General features: G+C 43.2%; 1 protein-coding gene across 8 annotated transcripts in view; it reads right to left on the bottom strand.

Annotated features, from left to right (window-relative positions):
• The window catches only part of LOC119504491 (neuronal PAS domain-containing protein 3), a 317,816-nt gene that overhangs the window by 29,837 nt on the left and 262,979 nt on the right, over positions 1 to 25,000 (bottom strand). For all 8 annotated transcript variants that reach the window (XM_037796620.1, XM_037796619.1, XM_037796621.1 and 5 more), the window contains 2 exons: positions 24,558 to 24,738; positions 865 to 983 (listed from right to left, as the gene is read on the bottom strand). In XM_037796620.1, coding sequence (XP_037652548.1) covers positions 865 to 983; positions 24,558 to 24,738 — 300 coding nt within the window. The remainder of the gene's footprint in view (positions 1 to 864; positions 984 to 24,557; positions 24,739 to 25,000) is intronic.

Below are 25,000 nucleotides of genomic sequence, written 5' to 3'. Positions count from 1 at the left end.
TCGCCTACATTCTGCCGTCGTCGCCTATATACGGTCGTCGTTGCCTATGTCCCATTGTCATCACCTACGTCCCGTCGTCATCGCTTGCATTCTGCTGTCGTCACCTACATCGCTCTTCGTTGCCTATGTTCGGTCGTCGCCTATGTCCCACCGTCATCGCCTGCATTCCGCCGTCGTCACCTAAATCTGGTCTTCGTTGCCTACGTTCGGTCGTCGTCTACATCCTTTCGTCATCGCCTACATTCCGCCGTTGTCGCCTACATACGGTCTTCGTTGCCTACGTTCGGTCATCGCCTACATCTCGTCGTCATCGCCTACATTCCGCTTTCGTCGCCTACATCCCGTTGTGGTTGCCTACGTCCTGACGTCATCTCCTAAGTTCGTCATGTTTTTTGAACTATTGAACACTTTGTGTTCATTTTAAAAATAATCTTCTATCTGGTTTTAGCTCAGAAAAAGTATTTCTTACACACAGAAGTTGTATAATTGCAGTAAAAGGACATGATGTGCAGAATTCAGTCAACGCTGTTAAGGTGATAAACTGTGAATGACGGGGTCGAAATGAAGTTTTAAGGAGCTAAAGTCCTTTTTAAATAGTTGATTTGTTGTTTCTGATGTTAGAGGGCGCTTTAACTCCTGACGTGTTGTTTGGGTTCGGTATGTGACTTAGAGCGATGGCGAGAGTTTGATGAGCTCTTTGTGACACTAGAGTTCATAAATAAACACATCAGGGTCAGTAAAGTGAGGCGTGACCTGACTCAGTCACCACAGTTTGATCTTCCAGGTACAGTATGACAGGAAATAAGATGCAGAAATGGGGATGTAGTTGATAACTACAGGTTGTGCAATGGATCGTAATGTCACCTTATATCCCGAGGACTTGATGTGCACTCCTCTCTTTGTGAGCGTCGACTTCATCCTGATGAAGAAGGATCGTTCCAGAGTGTTATCAGGAGACAGAAGAACGGGACTGCTGGACTCCACTGAGGAAACACAAACACACACAGAAACTCAAATACACATGATTCTCCTCCTGACAAATTAATAAACACATAAAGCTGCCGACGTGGAGGTTTCAACACTTTTTGACATCATATAAATTCCACATCAAGGCCTACACGGAGTGATTTTAATAAAACAAATAAATACATTGGCTCTGTCAGCGGGACCCGTCGGCCAATCACAGCCGCTGTCAAACTGCCAATCACCTCAGAGCGGCTCACGGCAATCAGACGGCGAAATGTCAAAACACGTCAGGAGCCGAGACGAGAGGAAAACAAGACAAATTAAGAGGTGTGTTAAGGAGAAAACGAAAGCTGTAATCTTCTTAGGTCATGACTGTCAAAATAAAAGCCTTTAAATGAGAGATTATCACCAAAATAAAAGTCTCTGAGATTATTCCTTCAACCCGACGGTGACGCTCTCGTCCTTCACAACACTAAATACCACACAGGAAGTACATTTTTCAACCTCCCCCCGCCCCGCCCGGCGAGCAGCGTCCAGTCGTGAAGCAGAGGCGGTTTCCTGAAGGTGAGATGCTCCATTTGTCAGAAATCAACTGCATATTCATAACTTGTCCATCCATCAGAAGGAGTGATGGGAGGAGAGACAGCTGGGAAACGTCTCATCATAAACACACAGACACACACTGGACCGCCATCAGGCTGGATTACTGTACTTCTGAGGACACTCATTGACGTCACACACTCCCACCAACCCTTAATGTGAAGGGGAATTTACACTTTATATACAATAACAACAACGTTACCACTGAACATAATCCAGGCAGCAATTACATTTCCCCAAAAACATATTTGGTAAATGAATTTAGTCGTATACGTACAAAAACATAATAAGGGCCATGGTGGGTAGAAATAATAATTACGGAGCCGGGGCAGGGGGGTAATATTCCGAGAAAAAACTCAGAATTTCCCAGATTAAAATAATAAATATAAGTAGTAAATATAAAAGAAAAAAAATCATAGATTTGCTAAATTATAAAGTCATAGATTTACGAGAAAAAAACTCTGATATTTTCTGAGATTAAAGTCCAAAATTTACGAAAGAAAACTGAAACATTTGCGAGATTATGAAGGCGTAGATTTACGAGAAAAAAGTCACATATCTGATAGATTATAAAGTCATGATTTTACGAGAAAAGAACTCTGATATATTCTGAGATTAAAGTGGAAAATCTACGAGAAAAAACTCACAAATTCACTAGATTATTAAGTATATATTTACAAGAAAAAAAAACTCATAATCTCTGTGATTATTCTGTCAAATTTACGAGAAGAAACTCAAACATTTGGTAGATTATAAAATCATAAATTTACAAGAAAAAAACTCTGATATTCTCTGAGGATAAAGTTCTGAATTTTAGGAGAAAAAGAATCACAAATTTGCGTTATTATAGTCATAACTTTCCGGAAAAAACTCTGATATTTTCTGAGATTAAAGTCGGAAATGTACGAGAAAAAAATCACAAATTTACTAAAATATAAAGTCAAAAAATTACAAGAAAAAAACTCTGATATTGTCTGAGATTAAAGTCGGAAATTTACGAGAAAAAAATCAACTCGGATATTTATAATCTCGTACATTTTCTTTTTTTTTCCTCATGAATTTGCAATTTAAATCTCTGAAGTTTTTTCTGGGAATATGACCCCTACCCTGGCGCTGTAATTACTTTCTTTTACCTACAATGGCCCTAATACGCCGTCGTATATATGTAGGTTATTGGAGACAGGATTAAATAATGCCACACTATTGGAACTTTTGTTTCTGACAGACAAAAATCATAACTCATAATTCATAATTCATACAGCGTCTAGAGGTCCCCGTCTGTTAAATGCAAACATATGTAATGTTTATCGTTTAAACAAATTACAAATATTGTCCTTTTTATTTAGAGGAAAGTATGATACGTGGTGTCGAAATATACACACATATATATATATATATACATACATATATATATATACATATATATATATGTATATATATATATACACATGCTCAGCAGAGTACTGGTGTGTGTTTTTGTGTTGTAAACATTGTGAGGTTGGATGTTTTACTTCCTTTACAACTCTGCTAAACACACACACACACACACACACGCACACACACACACACACTCTCAGGTCTCTGGTGGACGCTACGCGGCGGCGGCGGTTTGATCAGCTCTGATACGTGTTGACAACGTCTAATCTGAAAAAATTGAAAGAAATGAATTAATATGCAAATTCATCCTTTATAATATAAATGTCCTTGAAGAGAGAGAATGACTAGAGGGAGGAAGAGAAGGAGGGAGAGGGAGGGAGGGAGGGAGGAAGGGAGAGGGAGGGAGGGAGGGAGGGAGAGAGAAACAAGAGAGAGAAAGAGAAAAGGGGAAGAGAGAGAGACAACAGAGGGAGGGAGAGAAGGAGAGAGGGAGGAATGGAGGGAGGGAAAGAGAGAGACACATCAGAGGGAGAGAAGTATGGAGGAAGAGAGGGAGAGGAAGAGGGAAGGAAAGAGGAGAGAGAAAAAGAGAGAGTGAGGAGAGGGAGACAAGAGGGAGAGAGGAAGAGGGAGGGAGGGAAAGAAAGGGATGGAGAGAGAGAGACAAGAGGGTGGGAGAGAGGGAGAGAATGAAGCGGAAGAAGGATAAAAGAAAAGAAAAAAGAGAAAGAAAGAGAGAAAATAATAAGTAGAGATAAAGAAAGGAAAAGAACAGCTGGAAAAAAGTAAATGTGAGAGATACCGGAAAAAAGGAGAGGAAGAACGAGTAAATAAAAGAAAAGACAGAAAGATGAGGAGGGAGGAGAAAAAGAGGGAGAACAGAAAGGAAACAAAAGATAAAGATGGAAAAGAAGAAAGATGAAGAGAGAGAGAAAAGAGGGAAGAGGTTGATATGAAAATCAAGAATGATGAAAGAAGAGATGAGAGGATGAAATGAGACTGAATAGACAGAGAGTGTGAGAGAGAGAGGAGGATAAAAACAGGGGGAGGAGGAGTGAAAGAAGGAGAGAAAGAAGCAAAAAAGCAAAAAAGAAGAAATAAAAAAGTATATAGAAATGAAAAGAGGAAAAAGAAGGATGAAAAGGAAGTGATGGAAAAGATAAAAAAGAGGACCAAGGGGAGGAGGGGAAAATGATGGAGGAGAGATGGAGAGGAAAGGAAAGAGAGGGGAGGAGATGAGAGAAACGGGGGAGGAAGAGTGAGAGAGGGAAAAGACAATGAGTGAAAGAGTGACGGAGAGAGAAAGAGGGAAGGAAAGAGGAAACGAGGCCTCCCAGGAGGAGGTGCAGCCTCTGTTTCCCTCCTCCATCCCTCCGTCATCCCTCCATCCCTCCATCAGTCGGTCCTCCAGGAAATCAGCCTCCGATCTGACGGAGGAATAATGATGATGGAGAGAGAGAGAGAAAAGAGAGAGAGAGGGAGAGAGAGGGAGGACGGAGGATCGACAGGGGAGCAGCACCTCCTCTCTCTCTCTCTCTCTCTCTCTTTTCTCTCTCTCTTTGTTATTCACTTTGAATTAATAGGATTACACACACTGGAGATATCACTTTCACTGTCACACACACCCAGGAAGAGGAGGAGGAGGAGGAGGAGAAGAAGATGAGGAGAAGAAGAGAAGGAGGAGGAGAAGAAGATGAGGAGAAGAAGAGAAGGAGGAGGAGGAGGAGGAGGAGGAGGAACTTATGAAGAAGAAAGAGAAGAAGACCAGAAGAAGAGGAGGAGGAGGAGAGGAACACATGAAGAAGAAGGAGAAGAAGAAGAGAAGGAGGAGGAGGAGGAGGAGGAAGAGGAGCAGCAGAGGGAATGAAAAGAAGAAGAACAGAAGAAGAAGAAGAGAAGAAGGAAGAGGAGGAGGAGGAGGAGGAGGAGGAGGAGGAGGAGGGGAACACATGAAGAAGAAGGAGAAGAAGATGAGGAGAAGAAGGAGGAGGAGGAGCAGAGGGAATGAAAAGACGAACAGAAGAAGAAGAAGAAGAAGAAGAAGAAGAGGAGGAGGTGGAGGAGGTGGAGGAGGAGGAGAGGAACACATGAAGAAGAAGGAGAAGAAGATGAGGAGAAGAAGGAGGAGGAGGAGCAGAGGGAATGAAAAGACGAACAGAAGAAGAAGAAGAAGAAGAAGAGGAGGAGGTGGAGGAGGAGGAGGAGGAGGAGAGGAACACATGAAGAAGAAGGAGAAGAAGATGAGGAGAAGAAGGGGGTGGAGGAGGAGGAGGAGGAGCAGAGGGAATGAAAAGACGAACAGAAGAAGAAGAAGAGGAGGAGGAGGTGGAGGTGGAGGACCATGTGGGGATTCAGAGGTGTTTTCTCATTCTGCTCGCCATGCGTGTGTTGCCGTGCGTGCGTTGCCGTGGCGTGCGTTGCCGTGGCGTGCGTTGCCGTGGTGTCTTCTGGGACGGCGCTCCTACAAGACAGAGATTAGCGCTACAAAGGCAGCAGGTGGCTGCGGCGCCGACTCTGGGACCTAATTATCTACGGCGAGGAAACTTTCCCCCGTTTGAAGGACAAATGATTAATTAAAAAGAACAACTCACCTACGCCTGTGATCTTTGGACAATACCCAGAGTGCCGAGGGTTTCTCTCAACGCCTGTGTGTGTGTGTGTGTGTGTGTGTGTGTGATTGCGTTGAAGTCTCGGCGGGACAGTGTATCATTGTCAGACAGTCTAATAGCGCCGCCTGGTTCAGAGAGCCCGTTGTGTCCCACTGATAACTAGCTAACGTGATGAGACAAAGGCAGCTACAGCAAGGTCACCGCGACCTCCACCAGCCGCCGCCGCTGCACCGCCACCGCCGCCGCCACGACGACGTGAAGGAAGACACAAATATAATTGGCTTAACAAGAAGGAAATAATACAGCAGATAAGACGGACACATGTAGCACATTAAGAGGCTGAAATAAACACAAGAGGAGAGAAACTCTGCTCAAACACAGAGAAGCATAGAGATGAAACTCTGCTGCTTTTTAGACAACAGCCGCCATTTTGGACTGAAAATGCTTATTATATTTATAATATTTTATTGTTCAACACGGGACATTTCAGTAGAATATCACCATAGAATAGAAATAATGTAGTTTCACTTTTGTACATCTCTTTGTAGACGGACGTTTTACTGGCGTCTGGTAGTCGCTTTCAGTCCAAAATGGCGGAAGCGTAGCTCTGCTGCTCGGAGCTGACGTCTTTTATTAAACAATTTTTACATGAATGAAGTGAAGGGAGAAGAGATGGGAGGAGGAGGAGGAGAAGGAGGAGGAGGAGGAGGAGGAGGAGGAAGAGGAAGAGGAAGAGGAGGGCAAAATGGGAAGAAAAAGAAGACAACCAGAAGGAGGAGGAGGAGGAGGGAGAAGAAAGAGAGGAACACATGATGAAGAAGTAGAAGAAGATGAGGAGGAGAAGTACGAGGAGGAGAGGAACATATGAAGAAGAAGAAAAAGAGAAGGAAGAGAAGGAGTAAGAGGAGGAGGAGGGAGAAGAAAGAGAGGAATGCATGAAGAAGTAGAAGAAGACGAGGAGGAGAAGGAAGAGGAGGAGGAGGAACACATGAAGAAGAACAAGAGAAGGAGGAAGAGAAGAAGTAAGAGGAGGAGGAGGAGGAGGATGAGGGAGAAGAAAAAGAGGAACGCATGAAGAAGAAGATGAGGAGGAGGCGGAGGAGGAAACAGAGGACATGTGACAGGAGATGCTTCTAACACCAAGGAAAAACAAACTTCTCCTGCAGATGTAATTTCTCTTTAAAGTACAACAACTATCAACAGGAAGGCTAGCAGTTTCCCTCCACTTCCAGTCTTTATGCTAAGCTAAGCTAACCCAACACATTCTCACTCACAACTCCTCAAATAGCGACGCACAGGATTCCCCTCTATAGCGCTACATTTGGACGGACCAGAGACGACGTGTCAACATACGCTCATTACACGCATAGTGTCCTTTCAAAATAAACTTCACAGGAAGTGAGGTTTAGGCAACACAACCTCTTAGTTAGTGTTGGGAAACGGTCGTGGTCGGCATTACGGGAGTGAGAACGAGTCGGCTAACCTCTCAGAGAGATGTTGAAATACTCCTTTAACAGCAACAAGACGATCCCACACTACAACACATCTGTCCTCCACTCTTATCATCATCCCTCCTCCTCCCTATATATACATATATATATACATATATATATATATATATATGTATATATATATGTAGAGAGAGAGAGAGCGAGAGAGTATATAAACACAGAGAGAAACGAGGATGCATTCATCCCAGATGGAGAGTATTGTCAGTGAAAGTTTAATTGTGTAAACACTCTGTAACTGTCCTGTCATATTGCTGCCTCTCCGGCTCACTATCGCCTCCACGGCTGTAATTGAATTGCTACCGTCAGCCGGGGGAGGAGGAGGGGGGAGGAAGAGGAAGAGGAGGAGGAGGAAGAGGAAGAGGAGGAGGAGGAGAGACCTGCCTCATGAATAGAATGTGTTTCCTATCAGGGAGGATTTGACCAAATGTGTCAGGAAGAAAAGCCCAAGTGATAATTTTTCAGTTTACTGAAGGTGGAGGAAGAGGAGGAGGAGGAGGAGGAGGAAGAGGAGGAGGAAGAGGAGAAGGAGGAGGAAGAGGAGGTGGAGGAAGAGGAGGGAGGGGGGAGGTACAGGTAGAAAGAGAAAAGGGGGAACAAGAGTGGGAGGAGAAAGATGGAAAAGACACAGATGGAGAGGAGAAGGAAGGACAGAGTAGAAGAAAGAGGAAGAGATGGACAAAAAGGAGGAAGAGGAGAAGAAGAGGACTGGAGGGACAGGTAACGAGAAGAGGAGGAAGAAAGGGGTGAGGGAGGAGATGAAGGTGAGGAATGTGAGGAAGAAAGGAAGAGGAGTAACAAGATAAGGATGGAGATGATGGTTCAGAGGAAGAGGAGGTGTAGATGCAGAAAGAAGGAAGGTAGGACGGAAGAAGAGAAGAGTTTCAAGAGAGGGAGGAGAACGATGGAAGAGGAGGAGAGAGGGAAGCAGGGTGGTGAGGAAGAGGAGGGTGGATGCAGAGAGGAGGAAGAAAGAGAGGAGATGAAAGAAAGAGGTGAGGGAAGAGAGCGTGAGAGAGAGAGAGAGAGAGATGGATGAAAAATGAAAAATAGAGGAAGGTGAATAGTGAGAAGGATGAAGATGATGAGGGAAAAGAGGAGGACGGCAGGAGGAAAGAGATTGAAGGAGAGGAGACGACTGAGGAAGAGGATGAGGAGGAAGAGGAGCAATTTGACAAAATAAAACACCCAATTAAAGCAGAGTTTACAGAATAAGAGCGTTTGTCTGAGACGGGTTGACGGTAGATTTCCTCAAAGATTTTTCCCACAAAGTAAAAGCCTGGGAACCAAAGGTAAGGAAAGGTAAAACCACTCCTCCTCCTCCTCCTCCTCTTCCTCACCTCCATTCCTCTTTCCCTCTTCATCTCCTCTCATCCATCCGCCCCCCCCCCCCCCTCCTCTCTGCTGTGATAAAAAAAAGACTTTTATTTTGACAGTCTTATCAGGACAATGAGCTCAAATCAAACAGCCTCTAATAGTCTGGAGACGCCTTGATCCCGCTCTGTCTTTCTTTCTCTCCTCTCGTCTCCCGTCTCTCCTCCTCAGAGACACCTCCCCTCCTCTTCCTCCCCTCTTCCTCCCCTCCTCCTCCTCAGTGATCTCCCTGTGACAGGACTCTTAAGGCTTCTCTAAGCTGTCTTTAGCCTCTCCTCTTCCTCTTCTGGGAACAGATCTACCTATGAGAGGAAGGCAGAGGTGAAGAGAAGGAGAATAAAAGGAGGAATGGATGAAGACAGAAGGGGAGAGATAGAGAGGGAGGAAGAGGAGGAGGGAGAGCTGAGGAAGAGTGTGAGAGTGAAATTAATTTATGTATCAGATGCCGGTGGATTTGAGCTATTTCCTACCAAAGTTTGAGTTTATTGTCGGAGCAGATAGCAGATAGACTCCGGACAAGCTACACTGTAAAAAATGTTGTTTTTTTACAGTTTTTTTCAAGAAATTTTACATTTTTTGTTGTTTACATTTCAAATGACAGAAAAAAAGTAAAAATGACATGTTTCATTTGTGATTTATATGTAAATGGTCTTAGATTTCCAGTATTTTTTTGTAATCACAATCGTAATTATCTGTATTTAAGCTTTTCTTGATCATTTTTAAAGATAATTATTCTGTTTTTTAGATGTTTATGACTCTATTTAACAATTAATTTATGTTAGAAGAAAAGGATTTCATGGAATTCTAAAAATATTTCTTGTGAAAATACAGATTTTTTTTGCAAAACTTCTGAGTTAATGTAAATTTGTGCTTTTGCAACGTAAAATGACATGTTTCATTTGTGATTTATATGTAAATGGTCTTAGATTTACGGTGTATGACTATTATAACAATAAATATATGTTAAAAGTAAAATATTTCTTGTAATATTACAGTAATAAAGGCTACTTACATAAAGATAATTACTGTTTTTTTTTTACAGTTTATTTATGTTAATTAATGGACAGTATTTTTCCGTTTTTTAACAGACATTTTCTGGCGCCCCTGCTGCCGGAAAATTTCTGTTATTTTACACTTTTTTTTTTTTACAGTGCAGCTAGCTAACTAGCCAGTTCTGGAGACAGTTACGTTATCCAGCCGTCTCCTGCTCTTGAAGCTAGCTAGCCTGTCAGTCTGCGGACAGTTTCGGTGTAGAAGAACTTGGACTGGTGTTCACTAGAACTCTGACCTCGACTCCGTCCAACACCTCTGGGATGAACTGGACTTATCGACTGTCCGTCAGACATTCAGGTGTCCACTGTTCACCAGGAAGTGAAGAGACGATGAGGAGAGAGGGAGGAGGAGGAGGAGGAAGGAGAGCGTGAAGAGGAGAGTAAATTAAAGAACAATTTGTTTTTCTCTGATACGGACGACGAGACTGACAGCTCGTCTTTGTTTTGAAGGAGGTCAGAGGTCATGACGACACACACAATGGAGAGATAATAAGTAATTGTCTGTATCTGCAACCTGTATAATTACTTTCAGAGAGAGAGAGAGAGAGAGAGAGAGAGAGAGAGAGAGAGAGAGAGAGAGAGAGGGAGAGACGTGAGTGAAGAAAGGGTGATGGGAAGTGTAGAACAAGAGAGGGAGGGGTAGAAATAGAAAAAAAGAACTCAAGAGGAAAAGTGAGGAGGACAGAGAGGGAGGAGGGTTCACATACTAACGTACTAACGTACTATTCATACTAACATACTAACATACTATTCATACTAACGTACTAACGTACTAACGTACTAACATACTAACATACTATTCATACTAACATACTAACGTACTAACATACTAACGTACTAACATACTAACATACTAACATACTATTCATACTAACATACTAACATACTAACGTACTAACATACTAACATACTATTCATACTAACGTACTAACGTACTAACATACTAACATACTAACATACTATTCATACTAACATACTAACGTACTAACGTACTAACGTACTAACATACTAACGTACTAACGTACTAACATATTAACGTACTAACGTACTAACATACTAACATACTAACATACTAACATATTAACGTACTAACGTACTAACATACTAACATACTAACATACTATTCACACTAACATACTAACATACTATTCATACTAACGTACTAACATACTAACGTACTATTCATACTAAGTATGACGTTGAATTATACTATAGTATGTAGTGCGTTCACACTGCAGTATGTGGATTTTGTGTACGTGAGAAATGTCCAGATATAAATGCTACTACCACAGAAAGTGAAAGTCAATAGTTCGTTCCATTGCAACGTCAGCGCACAGCAGCAGAGCTACGCTTCCGCCATTTTGGACTGAAAGCAACTACCGGACACCAGTAAAACGTCGCTCAAAAAGTGCCGTACAAAAGTAAAACTACATTATTTCTATTCTACTGAAATGTCCTGTGTTGAACAATAGTTTTAGAGTTTCGTCTCTTTGCTTTTATATTACCAAGAGTTTGAGACGTGAGCTTACTACACATAGTCAACTATCCCACAATGCATTGCGTCTGGTTACCTTGAGACCGGCCGTCAGTTTTGTGTCTTTATTAGGTTTTAATATGTTTTCAGGTGAGATAGTAACTGTTTACATTCCTCAATATGTGGTCAGTTTATCCAAATAACGCCTGTTTGGATATTTGCTGCGACGTTTTCGTTCAGTGTGAACAGTCTGCTGATGAAATCATACTTAATCAGACTTATTTTAAACTGTAAAAATAGAATTAAAAATAGAAAAACAAAAACAAAACCGAGTAGCAGTGTGTCCCCGCCACACACAGAGTCCCGTGTCAAACAGGAAACATGCAGATGAATCCACAGCTGTTAGTCTCCAACAAAAAACACTAAAACAAATATAAACAAACAGCACAAATATCAGATTTCCCACAGAGAGGACGGTTGCCTAAACGCAGCGTCCAGCGGCTCCTCGAGTGGCATTTACTCTGAAAACAGCTCAAACACAAGACAAACACTGAATCCATCACATGACAACACCCGCTGCTCTCAGGCTGCTTTTACTCAAATACAACAGGATGCTGGTCTCTCACCCTCTCTGTCTACAGTCAGCTATATATATGTACATATATATGCTCAAATCACAACATGGGTAAAGGGGAGACTCGTGGGTACCGATAGATCCCATTTTCATTCACATATCTGGAGGTCAGAGGTCAAAATTTAGCGTAAGTTTGGAGCGTTATTTAACCTCCTTCATGACAAGCTAGTATGACATGGTTGGTACCGATGGATTCATCAGGTTTTGAACCCCAAATAAACAGATTGTGTTGTGATTTAATATCAATAAACAGATCAAAAAGATGCCGAAATAACTACATAATGATGCTGATTAGTAAAAAGTCTGAATTCATGTTTTGTCAGGTCTGTTACCAAGACGACAAGCAGACAACTTCTAAAATGCTTGTTTTCTGAATGGAGTCTGGATGGGTCAGTGCCGGGCTACGCAGCTGCTCCATCAACACTCAACATGACGTCATCTAGAGGCGTTGTTGTTTCTACACACAGTTTGGTCCGCTCTCTGTACAGATGTGATGGACTATCGTAGCTCTGGGTGACCACAGACACATACAAGATTTACTTATCCTCCATTTATCGTTCATCAACGTCAGGACGTCGGTGACGACAGGAGGAGGATCTGAACGCTGAGAGGCTTTCACCACACAGCGTTACGTGAATTTCTAACTCAAGTTGAAATGTTTGAACTCTAACGAATACGCCCGGCGCAAATTCACGTCTATTCGCCTCTTTGCAGGAACATTGTATGTAGTCGCACCGCGCAAAAAGTTTGCTTTGCTCATGGTGTGAACGCACCAAATGAATTTGATTCAATTCAAACTTTTAAACAGAGTTGCTTCAGTTGGCTTTCAGACTTGAATCAGTCCACCATCAACACCTCCCTTCTCTCTCTCTCTCTCTCTCTGTTAGATTTAATTTCATCTCCACACTCGTCTCTTTCTTCCTTTGTGTCTCCTCGTCCTTCTGTCTTTATTTCCTCTCCTTTAATTTCTCTCTGTCTCTCTCTTCCTCCCTCTGTTCGTGTTTGGCCAGACGACAGCGGCGTCCCCAGATAAAAGACAAGAAAGGGAGGTAGAAGAAAAAGATGAGGAAGAAGAAGAAGAAACAGAGAGGGGCGAGAGGATAACAGAGAGGAGTGTGTTTGGTGTAATTGAATCCAGGCGGCGACGGTGACGGCGGCGGAGAGAGAGAGAGAGAGAGAGAGAGAGAGAGGACAGATGGATGGACTGAACAGATTAGCATCCGTAATCAGAGGAAGGCGTGAGGAGGAATAGACGCGGCGGCCGTGTTCATCGAGCTGCTAACTGGTTTTAACAAACACGTCTGTGAAGAGAGCTGCTCCGGCTTCTGATGAACACAGACGACGACTTATTGTCTCTGATCTGATGAAACAGACGTGTGTCGCTCTACATGCTAACACGCTAACAGAAGAACGTCTACTGACAGATCTGATCTGATTCTAACATCACAACATCTGCTGGAGGTCAACAGGCAAACCTCAGTCACAAGTTTGCTCATTTTAGACGGTATTTTTTTCAAACGTTCTTAGAAAAACCCGTTATATTCCTCAAAGAATGGGGTTGAAAAGTCATTTTGGTATTACCAAAACTGTCGTGCAGAGCCGACAGTAAATGTTCTGGGTTTTACTACTACACTCAGAAGTGATTCAGTGTGTGGAGTTACGAGGTTTTCACGTGACGGCGGTGATGAGTGACCAGTCAGATCGCTGCGAGGCAGACTGAGGCGCAGTGTGTGTGTGTGTGTGTGTGTGTGTGTGTGTGTGTGTGTGTGTGACCCCGGCCAGCCTCTGCAGAGCGGTGACCTTTGACCTCCTCCTGCTGCGCTGTCTGCCGCCAGCAGTTCAGCCCCGAGGACATTCACTCTCTCTCTCTCTCTCTCTGTTTCTCTCTTTTCTTTGTTTTCCTTCCCTCCATGCTGCTGCTGTTGTTCATCCTTCCTTCACTTCTCTCTCTCTGTCTCTCCATCGTCTCCACTTGAAACATCACTCTCTTTCTTTCTTTCTCTCTTTCTTGTTGTCATCTTCTGTTCTTTGTTTTTCCTCCTTCCCTTCCTTTCTTTACTTCATTTCTTCATCATCTCTCGCTCTCTATCTTCCTTTCGTCCCTCCTTCCTTCACTTCCTTTCCTCGTCGTCTTTACTTGAAACCTCAGTCTTTCCTCCCTCACTTCCTTTCTCTTTTCCTTTATTAACTCTTCTTTTTCCTTCCTTCCTCAAACCACAGTTTGTTCTTTCTTTCCTCTCTATTTCTGCCTCTTCCCCTCCACCAGTTAACTTACAATCTGCTTCTTTTTTTCTTTCTCTCTTTCAGCAGCCTGGTTGCATGAAGAGGCGTATGAATGACGGGGCATTTAGCGTGCAATAAGAACGCCGTTCTAGCTTCTGGCGTGTCGTGTGCACGTCATGTAGTCTGTACTGACTGCAACGTAAAATCAAGCTCAGAGCTCGTGATGTAGAATAAAAAGAGAGAGACTTTTTTTACTGACATTTGTGACGTGTTTTCCGTACTTTTATTACGTTGTTTACGTACATATTGTACTTAGCGTTCGACTTATTTAAAGACCAACCATGATGTTTTTCCTAAATCTAACTAAGTTGTTTTGATGCCTCAACACATCTGCGGACGTTACCATAGCTTTGTTGCGTGGCGTACAGATGACACTTGAAAAGGCTAAAATACGTTGTATCATGTCGTGGTATTTATACGTCTTTCTGTGAGATCTGATTCTTTATTCATTCAGTCTCTCTCCTCTTCTGTCTTCAATCTCCTTTTCTTAAATTCACCACTGATGGAGAAGAAGCACTAAGTAAATAAGTAAAACATACTTAAAATGCAAAAAGTAAAAGTACGCATTATGCAGAATAATATATATGATATTATAGGATTATTGATGCATTAAAGTGTTCATCACTTTAATGTTGCAGCTGGTAAAGGTGGAGATACTTTTAATGACTTTATACAATGCTGGTAGTTTAATGTATAATAATACATCATTTATTTGCTGATTACATTTTTTATTAATAATCAGAGTCTGCAAAGTTACTTTAGTCGTCAAATAAATGTATAAAAAGGTACAATATTTACCTCTAAGATGTAGTGGAGTAGAAGTACAATGTACAAGTACCTCAAAATTATACTTAAATACGGGACTTGATTAAATGTACTTAGTTTGCTCTCCTTCTTCTCTTTTAACATCCCATAACCGCCTCTTTTAAACACGTCTTCCTGTCTTCCTTCCCTCTTCTCTGAACACACACTTGTCACACACCTCTTCATCATGTTTAACACGCCGTCCTCTTTAAACTTAGTTTGACTGAGCACACACGCACACACACACACACACACACACACACACACTAACACACACACTGTCCACAAATTAAAAGTTGAGTCTTGGACCTTGAGAAGTTCCCGTGTTATCGCCGCTGTGACAGACAGATAGTAAAAAGAGGAGCGCTCTAACTCGCCGTCCGGCGCCGCCCTGTCCTCTGCCGGCGTTATCTGAGCAGCTCCGTACTTCCATTGTAAACACCCCCCCCGTCCTCGTCAAGGAGCCTAATTAGAAAACTCTAATAATAATAGCCCCTGATTGGCTATTGTGTACTCTAAAGATTCCATTTAGAGCGGTGGCGGTGGCGAGCGGCGAGCGGGCGGGCAGGCGGCGGTCTAATAAAACTTAACCAAACGGATAATTTTGTTTTAGTAATAATCCTCCGCCTCTGAAAAAGTTCTTTGTTTGCCTCGAGTGGTTTTATTGCTTTTCTTTAAAACACACTCATGACACTGATTTAATTAATTTGAGCACTTTTACTGAGTCCATTGTGAATAATTCTCCCCGTGAGTTTAGAGTTTAGAGGATCTGCTGCTGGGAGGGAATCATTCAGCTGCTCCGCTCCGACAAAAACACACAAACCGCCGCTTTGTTGCTGCAGAAACCTGAGACTGAGAGAGGAAATACTGACGCTAGACACCGACCGGAGGGTTTACGTCATGTTACCGCTCCTCACTACGACAACACAGATCACTGTTAACATCTGTACCAGGGCTGGGACGACACACATATCTCCCGAGTCGATACTATCATTATACTTTGGTGCCGAAGTATTGTGATTCGGTATTGCTAGGGCTGTTAATCATGTACCTGTTTTGGTTTTGTTTGCAACAGACATTTTCACACACCCACACATGCCTGCATTACTGATTACTGACTTTCCACATTTGTTTAGTTATTTATTGTTAGTTTGTTAAATAAATGCCTTTTACTTTTTTAAAACTCGTCTGGTCTCCCATTTTTGTTGCACCCTTTGAGCCGGGTTGTAACAAATGGGGGGCTCGTCCGGGATTAGAACATCCATGAGGTGAAGTAAATGTAAGTTTTTGTGTGTATTTTGCAGCCTTTGAGTGTAGAGTTTAAATCAGTTGTGGTTATTGCTGCCTGTTTAGTTGTGCTTTTGACTGGGTAACTGTTTGACCAGCTTGTAATTTTGGTTTAGAGCACCCTGACTAGGTAGTCACCGGGCAGGTTAAAAGAGCCTGCCACTTTGTTATTTACCTACAGACAAACTACAGACTGGAGGGAATATATTAAAAATTAAAAACAATATGAGACTCGTGAGATGAAGGTGGATCAAAGGAGGAGGTGAAAGAAGGCAGGAGGATGTACTACAGGAGATTAGTGTGAGAGTGAGTGTGTGCATCCCGCCATGTTTGACCTTTGCCTTCTGTCCTGGAGTCCAAGTGACATTTCAAATGCAAATACAAACACGCTTCACCACCGAACACACACACACACACACACATGCGCATACACACACACACACACACACACACACACACACGCACACGCACACCCTCAGTGAGTTTGTCCTTGGGCAGCAGCCGCCACCGCCGCCGCCGGTCGCTCTAAATGACATTAAACGTAGGTGACTGTAAACTTTGGTTGATTATGATAAATGTGAGCGATTATGACGAATTATTCCCCTCCATTGTGCTAATAGCGTAATTAGCAACAATAATCAAAGACTTATGATGTTGAAATAAGGCGACGCCGCGGACAATTAGACCGCAAGGAGCTAATAATGGAGAACTTATGGTGTTTTTTCCTGGAGGGCAGAATTACTGTTACTTCCACAAGGACTCTGAAATTGGGGTGTTTTTCTAACTAATTCTTTTCCTCTGATGAGAGAAAATTTAAATAAATACTCAATTAGCTGCGAGCTTTTCTGTTGGGCGGCGTGGATGTGAATGAAATGAAGTGTCGGCAGCAGGCGGGTTGTGCTGCAGGTATGTTTGGTCAGACTGAACTGAAGTTTAACTTGAGGAAAGTAAACTGTAAATGTGATCTTATACTAGCTGGTATTGGAGTGTTTAGAGTGTTGAAGCCTGAAGGTAAAACACATCGTTAGAGCAGCGACGAACAAAGTCTGAGTTTAGATGATACGGGGACACAAAAGGACATGAAGGATAAAACCTCATATTATCTCCCGTCACTTCTCTGTCAGAGGTGTCATCATCGTGTGGTCATGCCGTTTTGAGGAAGGAGAGGGTTTTTTGAAATCTCGCCCGCTTGCTGTGTTCAAAAGTCACTTTGACATCAGAGATTTTAGACTCAAAAAAAGGACAAAATTATCTCTGTGATGCGTTCAAGGAGCCTCTGTCATTCAAGGACTTATGGGGAAAAGCACCAAACTGATGGTGATGATATATAACCCAAAGAGTCTCACCTCAGTCCTTTAACGTCTAAAACATGGACACAGATTTCTTTGGTTCTAGAAAGAAGCATCTACTACATCGATGTATCGATTTATATTCCTACGATCCAACTACATCGATAGGAACTCGGCAAGTTGTCCTTCAAGGGAGATGTATATCGATATAAAATCGATTGTATGGATACTAAGGATTTGCACCTTGTATTTAAGGAGGACAAACATTGTATGAAAGTGTTTTTTTAGCACTTTTATTAGTAAAGAAATGTTAAATGTTACTCCGGTTCACTCTCCAGACATGTGCCAGCTCTGCCCTCTGCAGTGCGAACGCGCATCCGTGGCGTGCATGCAGATGAACGGCGCATCAGACTCCTCGCTCTCTCACCCGGTAGAGGAGCGGGTCAGCAGAGTTTCAGGCGCTATCAATGTTCAATTTTCCCTGCCTGCCAAAGTGGCGGGTGGCCTGATGATTTTATCTGCCACTGCCAACAATTTACTATTTAATAATAGTAATAATGATTTATTTAAATGCGGGTGGCGGGTGCTAATTTCAGACCCTGAACGTCTAAAATATGAACACAGTTACTCTTTTGGTTCTAGCAAGAAGCAACAGAAAACAAGGATTTAACTACCCACTTGGTTGTGTGCAGATATAATCTAATTGTACTTTGTTTGTTCTCAAAATATCTTAATCAAACATAATGATGTCAAAGTTTCAGTTAATGACTAAAACCTTGGAGAACCTCGAGTATGTCGGTTTTAAATGTACTGAAATACATCCAAAGAATATCAACGTTTAGCAGCTGTGTTGCAACAAAATCAGTTTTCAAAAACCTAAAGTACCTGTAGCTGTTTTCAGGTCAGGACTTCTCTTAGTCAGAGCATCTGTATCAGCTCAAAAGTAAAATTATGGTCACGCTCACAATTACAAGTCACCTCCAGCGAGGAGGTCAGAGGTCAAAGTCAACAGCCAGCAGACATCAGATAGAATATCAATGACCCTGAGCTGATGATCTGTAATGAAGACGCCGGAGTGAGAGTTCTTCCTCCTCTTCACCGAGACTCTGAATTACACTCACGAGTAATAATTTTCACCCACTCACCCTTCAGCAGCGCCAGAGACGCCGCCGTCCCTCTCAGCCTCAGTTTGACTGATATTAGTCAAATTGCGTCATGTGCTTTTAAAGATGACTCTCTTTAAGTGCAAGAGGGTGTGTTGAAAGCGGCGCCGAGCTTCAAAGGGAGATCTCTCTCCGCCAAGGTCATCTCATATTTTAACTCCAATTTCAATACTTTATGAGCGTGACTGTAATTAAAAGGATGGGGTCAGCTGTCTGATATATTATGACAGAGCAGCCGGCGAGGTAAGCCCACTTATTAACTTTAGAAGTAATTCAGACTGATGAACTTTATGTGGAGATGAAGCAACTTTGTGCTCGTTTGAAGCTGCATGGCGTCCCGTGATGGGCGGGGTTTATATCTGCATACAGGACAACTGACGGAGGTTTTCACATCAGGGACCTGAGCCCAAATCCAAGTACACTTGAACCTCTAAGTCCAATTGGTTCGATTAGTGTGAACACTGTGTACCATACTCCGTATCTGAAGACGCTTTTTATATAGAGGTCTAGACCATACTCGGTGCGACAGTGGCAAGAAAAAACTCCCCTTTAACGGGTAGAAACCTCGGGCAGCACTGGGCTCTGGGTGGGCGGCCATCTGCCTCGACCGGTTGGTCATACCATACTCGGGCACGGTTCGTCGATCCGTCCACTTGAAAAGGAGGTCTCATGTGTACTCGGGTACGGTTCGCATCAGGTGTGAAAACCAACAGTACCAAAACACGAAAGTGGACCGCTATTTAGCGCGAGTAACGTTAGCAGTCAGCGAGTAGTTTTGAAAAGGCAGGCTGTTTTCAACGCCACCGTTCTCCTCTGAAATCTGCATATGGGCGTACGACCAGTTCTCACTCCCAACTCGTCAAATACCACCGTTTGGTCAGCGCCCCACGGCATCGGAGACCGACGCACGGAGGCAGCCTTTACCAACAGTATGTGACGAACCGGGCTTTCAACTAACTCCAGTGTAAACCCCAACTGCGGCGTTATTCTACGGTATCGTCAGTCACGTGAGTTGCTAGTCAGTGACGTTAACATCAACCACGACCGTTTCCTAACCCTAACAAAGTGGTTGTGTTGCCTAAACCTAACTTCCTGTGGAGGTTTATTTTGAAAGGACACTATGTATGCAATGTAACGAGCGTATATTGACACGCTGTCCCTGGTCCGTCCAAAAGTAACGCTGGTGGGGTTACTGACCAAGCGGCGGTATTTGTCGAGTTGGAAGTAAGAATGTGTTGGCGCACACCGATCTCATCCTTCGAATTGCACGGCCATAGGGGGTAAAGCAGGAAGGCAGGCGAGACGTTCGTAGAAGGCATGATGCAAACGTTGACTCGTAGGGCTTGGGGGTTCTTGTGATTGGGTTGCGCTTTTCTACGCTGTAGCGGCAACTTAAATAAATGTCACGTAGATGATGACGGAAGTGTACTCAGGTATGAAACATCTTTACTACTGTGAAAGATGAGCAGTGATTGTCCAGTGACAGATGCAGCAGCATTGGGTTTCTCCACTGCATGCACCCTGCATGAGGAACTAGTAAAAGTGTCAAAAGAGATTGGAAGGTGGTGTCCTTTTTAATCTAAAACCAAACATTTAAGAGTAAAAACTGTCATCACTGAACGTAAACTCTGTCTCTGCAGAACCGTCAAACATGTTGGTGAACAGGCTGTTTTTACCCTCTGCATACTTTCTTGCTTTAAATTAACACTTGGCTTTTCAAGACCGATACAGTCCAACCCAGTAAATAACTAAAGCCGGGTTTCCACCAAAAGGAACTAAATGGTTCCTTCAGCCCACTGTCGTCTGCGTTTCCACCGCGGTCTAAAGACCTGTAAAGATCAGGCAGATTAGTCTGCTGACGTATGACAACATGACATGGGACAAGGGCTGCTTTTTGGGGGGTAAAAAAGTCCCGTAAAATGATCCCAGAACTTAATTTCGATGCAGGTCCTTACAATCGAAACGCAATGAGTTCCTCATAAGGTTCTTAGTTCCGGGGGGAAAGTTCCTGCTGTGGAAACGGGGCTTATATGTCCTCCAGATGGAGTTACCAGGTAGAGAAACACAACCAAACATCCCCCACTTTAAACCAGTATTAGCATATGGGAGGATGAAGTGGTGCCCGGAGTGTGAAACTTCACACAGAAACAAAGTCAGCAGCGATCGATCGAAGAGGAAGAGGCAGGTGATGAAGCTGGTGAGGGAGGACGGAAAGAAACAAAGACGCCTCAAGGAGGAAGAGAAGGAGGGAACAAAAACAAAAAACGATATAAACAAATGGAAAAGCTCAGCCGGACACGTTAGCAGGCGTGGCGTTGGCCAAAGTATCGACTGGAATGAAAACTAATGACGAAGGCCGCCTGTGGAAATGCATTACTCATCGTCTGGAGGGGAGGACGCTGTGAATTTAATATTAAAGGAAAACATATAAACTAAAACAGAAGCCCGTCTTTATAGAAACACTATTTCACCAGTTCTCCCTTCAGTAGTTCACTGGTGAAATCATTGAGGGAACGTAACCCTAAATCTAATGCATAAGCAGGAGTAACGCAACATGTACACATATTTATACTCATTGTTCAAATGGGATAAGATATATGACGAGTTTATTGCATATTTTACAACATCAGTGAACTTAAATACTTTTCATGTGTTGATGTGTTGTTTTAACAAAATGTTGGATGCTAAGTGACGCTGGTGGTTTGACATTTTTGTCCCCAACATTCACCTCAACAAATGGAAAAAATTAGAGAAAAAACTGGCTACGATTTGAGGAACTTATGACCAAACCCGGGCGTATAAATACCACAACATTACACGGACATTTTGCGTGTCATTTGTACGCACGCAAACATCCGCAGTTAGGTTCAGGCAAGAAAATCACTTAGTTAAGGTAAGGGGAAAACGTCATGGTTGGACTGTAAACTAAGTAAAACATGTACAGAAACAACTATGGAAAACACGCCACAAACGTCAATAAAAAATACGCGACAATCGTCACTAATGTAAACACGCGGAAATCAAGAAAGACGTACTTATTGCACGCTAAACTCCTTGCGCATTATCGTGGCATTTATATGCCTTTTCGTGCAAACGGGCTGTGAGACCACTCATAGACAACACATAATCAAACTTCTCTAGAAACTGACTTTAACCAGAAATTGGTGACCACTCAATCCTCTTTATCAGCTAAACAAGAGCTGTCAACTAACTCTGATTCTACAGTTTTTCCTGATTCAGAAATCATCTCAACTTTTGTCAACAAATTTTCAGAGAACTTCCTGGATCTCCAGGGGACGATGGAGACAGAGACAGAACTGAAGGACTGAAGGTATTAAACTTGGTGATAAGAGCATTGGCAAAACTGTGTGGCTGTGAAGAGAAATGGAAATGCTACAGCTCGAGGAGAAGCGTAACTCTGTGTTCAGACAGACGATGTTAAAAAATGCAACTCCTTGATGTATTCAAATGAACCCAGTCACCAGGAAAACATGTTGGCATCGTTTTTGCAAACACTGAATGTCGACGTTTTTGCATTTAGTCAGAGCAAGCGATGTACAGTAGTATATCAAGCGATCGTAATTAAAATTACGTGGTATAAACAAACAGGACTTTCACAGAGGAGACGCTGAAACCTAAAGTAAACACTGACTTTACGCTTCTTGTAAGAAGGTCGTTGTTTATTTACGGTAGTGACGTTGTTACGTTATTATTTTAACCCAAACCACAACGTTTTTTCTAACCTTAATTAACCACATTGTTTTGTTGCCTAAACCTAACCAACGTTTCACAACTTTAACCACGTGGTGTTTCTGCAAGCGTTATACGAGGCTGATATGAAATGTTTTTATGAAACGTATTTTGGGCTCATTGGACGTATTCCGTGGTTTGCAGAAAACTCACAACGGCAACATTTGTTCTGGCAAATGATCGCCCAGTAAAAAAGTTTAGCCTGGCTCAACTGTTGCTGATAACATGAATGCAGCGTCATCCGACAAGGCGCCGTGTTGGCCAATCAAGTACATGCAAGCACTACGAGCACCAGAACTCTACTGTTGACCTTGCCATTGTCGCAACTAAAGATCAAATTGTGTCCTGTCTGTGCGTCCGGTAAGAGAACAGAGAACACGGCCCTGTGGAGTCGACCAAAGAAAAAAAACAAGGTACCGATTCAATCCAGAGAGTTTGATGTCCGTCCACTCAGACAGAAAGACATCTCACATCGTCTCTGGGAGAAATGAACCGACCGATTACCCCGGACACCTGATATAAGCCCCACCTCCTCCTGGGAGACACTCATACAGATTCATACCACCCCTCCTCCTCCTCCCTCCTTTTATTCCTCCTCTCTTTCTCCAGACAAATTAACATTAAAGAACACATACATGAATCCTAATCCTCCCTCTTCCTCTCTCTCCGGTCACATTATCATTGGGGATCACTCCTTCACATCCATACATGTCCGTCTGAAACCTCTCCCTCCCTCCCTCCCTCCCTCCCGTCTCTCTCTCTCTCTTCTTCTTCTTCTTTGGTCAAATTAACATTGCTAAGCACTCGTGCACATTCAAACACGTCCCTACATCCCCTGCCTCGCTTTCTTTCTTTCCATCTCTCTCTCTAGACAAATTAACATGGTAGAACAAACACCTTTGTCCTCTTCCTCCCCTCCTTCCTCCTCCTTTCTTTTTTCTCTCTCTGGTCAAATTAACTTTGGGAATCACTGAGACATTCATACGAACCCCTCTTCTATTTCTTCAATGTCTTCATATCTCTCTATCTTTAGGGCACATTAGCATTGGGAAACACCCGTTATGTTTTAGATGTCTTATCTTTCTCTCCAGACATATTGACATTGACGTCCACACACATGCGTCCTCGTCTCCGGTTTGGTGCATCGGGAGGCTCCGTTAGAGGTTTGCAGAAAGTCAAAGACAAAAAAAAAAAGAACAAAAAACCTCAAATGTGGAACTCCAATTAATTTAAAGCCGCCCCTCACCCATCACCAGCACCAATCAGCCAAGAATAAATCCGCGGCAGATCTAATTACCGCGCCCGTCTCCGAAGACCCCGGCCGCCGCGAAGCCAATCTTCCCCTCCTTGTTTGAACAGGCTGATGAACTAAGGGACTCGATGGATATCAAGTCATTTTGTTTAATTTATAAATGGATTTTCCCCCTAATACTTAAATTATCATCAGCATGAGAGAGAGAGAGAGAGAGAGAGAGAGAGAGAGAGAGAGAGAGAGAGAGAGAGAAGCACAATGAAAAGGTAAAAAGTCTTGAACATGTGGTACCGGAGAGGACGGAGGGATAAAAGGATGGAGGGATAGCAGACGGCAATGCAAAGAATCCCAATGAGGGATGTGTCCTTTACCAGTTTACAATGTGGCGCACTAATTATATTCAAACTTGCAGCACAGGATGCTGGGATATCAGGGAACAAGTGAAGAGAGAGGGCATCGAGGTTAGAGAGTGGAAATATCAAACTCAATGCAACGTACCCTCCATCCAAAGATGGAATAACTACTGACTAACTACTTTCGGTCTTTATGCTAAGCTAAGCTAAGCTAAGATCCAGCTTCATATTTAACGGACATGGCATGAGTGATATCGATCTTCTCGTCTAACTCTCGGCAAGAAAGCTAATAAGTTTACATCCCGCATACGAGGCGGTGCGCCGCGACCGGCTCTAGGTCGGCTTGGAAAGGCTCGGGGCGAAGGTGGCTCGCTGCCGCAGATTTAAATAGCATGTCATTTTTGCGTGTCATGATAACGCATTTTAAGTTTTTTGCGTGGCATTTTCACCACTTAGTTAGGTTTAGGAAAAATAATAATAATTCAGTCCAAACAAGCAGCTAGAAGTGCCCTAACACTCATCCTCATCTCCTTCCCGACCTGTCATCCCTCCTTTACTTTCGCAACCTTTTATTTCATCCCTTCTTCTTCCACATTTCAAGCTTTCCTGAGACCATGTTCTCCTCGGCCTTCTTTCTCTTTCTGTTGTCTTCTTGGATTTTGAAAGTTAAAAGAAACAATAAATGAACCTTGTAGGCCTCATATTTGGCCCTGTGAAAAAAACAGACACATTTCCTGCAACCTTCCCTCCCTCCTTCCCTCCCTCCTTCCCTCGTTTCCTACCTGGTTCCGGCGTCTCCGAGTGCGACGACGACGACGCCGAGGACGCCCCGTCTTCGTTGACGGCTCCCTGGGACAGAGACAACCCTCGGCCCGGAGGAAGCTTCATGCCGAGCTGCTCCGCCGTCTCCACGTGATCTCCGGGGTGGATGTAGTCGAAGACGCTGCTGCCGGTCAGCTCCACCTGCACAGACAAACAAACAAAGAGAGGACAGATGTTACTCCTCCTCTAACTGCTTCTTCACTCCTTCGTTTGTTCCTCCTCCTTCTCCTCCTACTGGATTATGTTCACTAGCCACATTCATTCACACAAGTCCAGAGAGTTTAGTAGCGTAAATGGTCGAGTTATACTTGAAACATGGTTCAACAACGTCTGAAGGTTAAAGGGTTTACAGCTTTTCTGAACGGCTTCACTCAAAAGTTAAAATCCCGACGCCAGTTGTTGG

The sequence above is a fragment of the Sebastes umbrosus genome, chromosome 16 (assembly GCF_015220745.1).
Source record: "Sebastes umbrosus isolate fSebUmb1 chromosome 16, fSebUmb1.pri, whole genome shotgun sequence".
NCBI classification, from domain to species: Eukaryota; Metazoa; Chordata; class Actinopteri; order Perciformes; family Sebastidae; genus Sebastes; species Sebastes umbrosus.
This window is presented reverse-complemented; position numbering and strand designations above follow the sequence as displayed.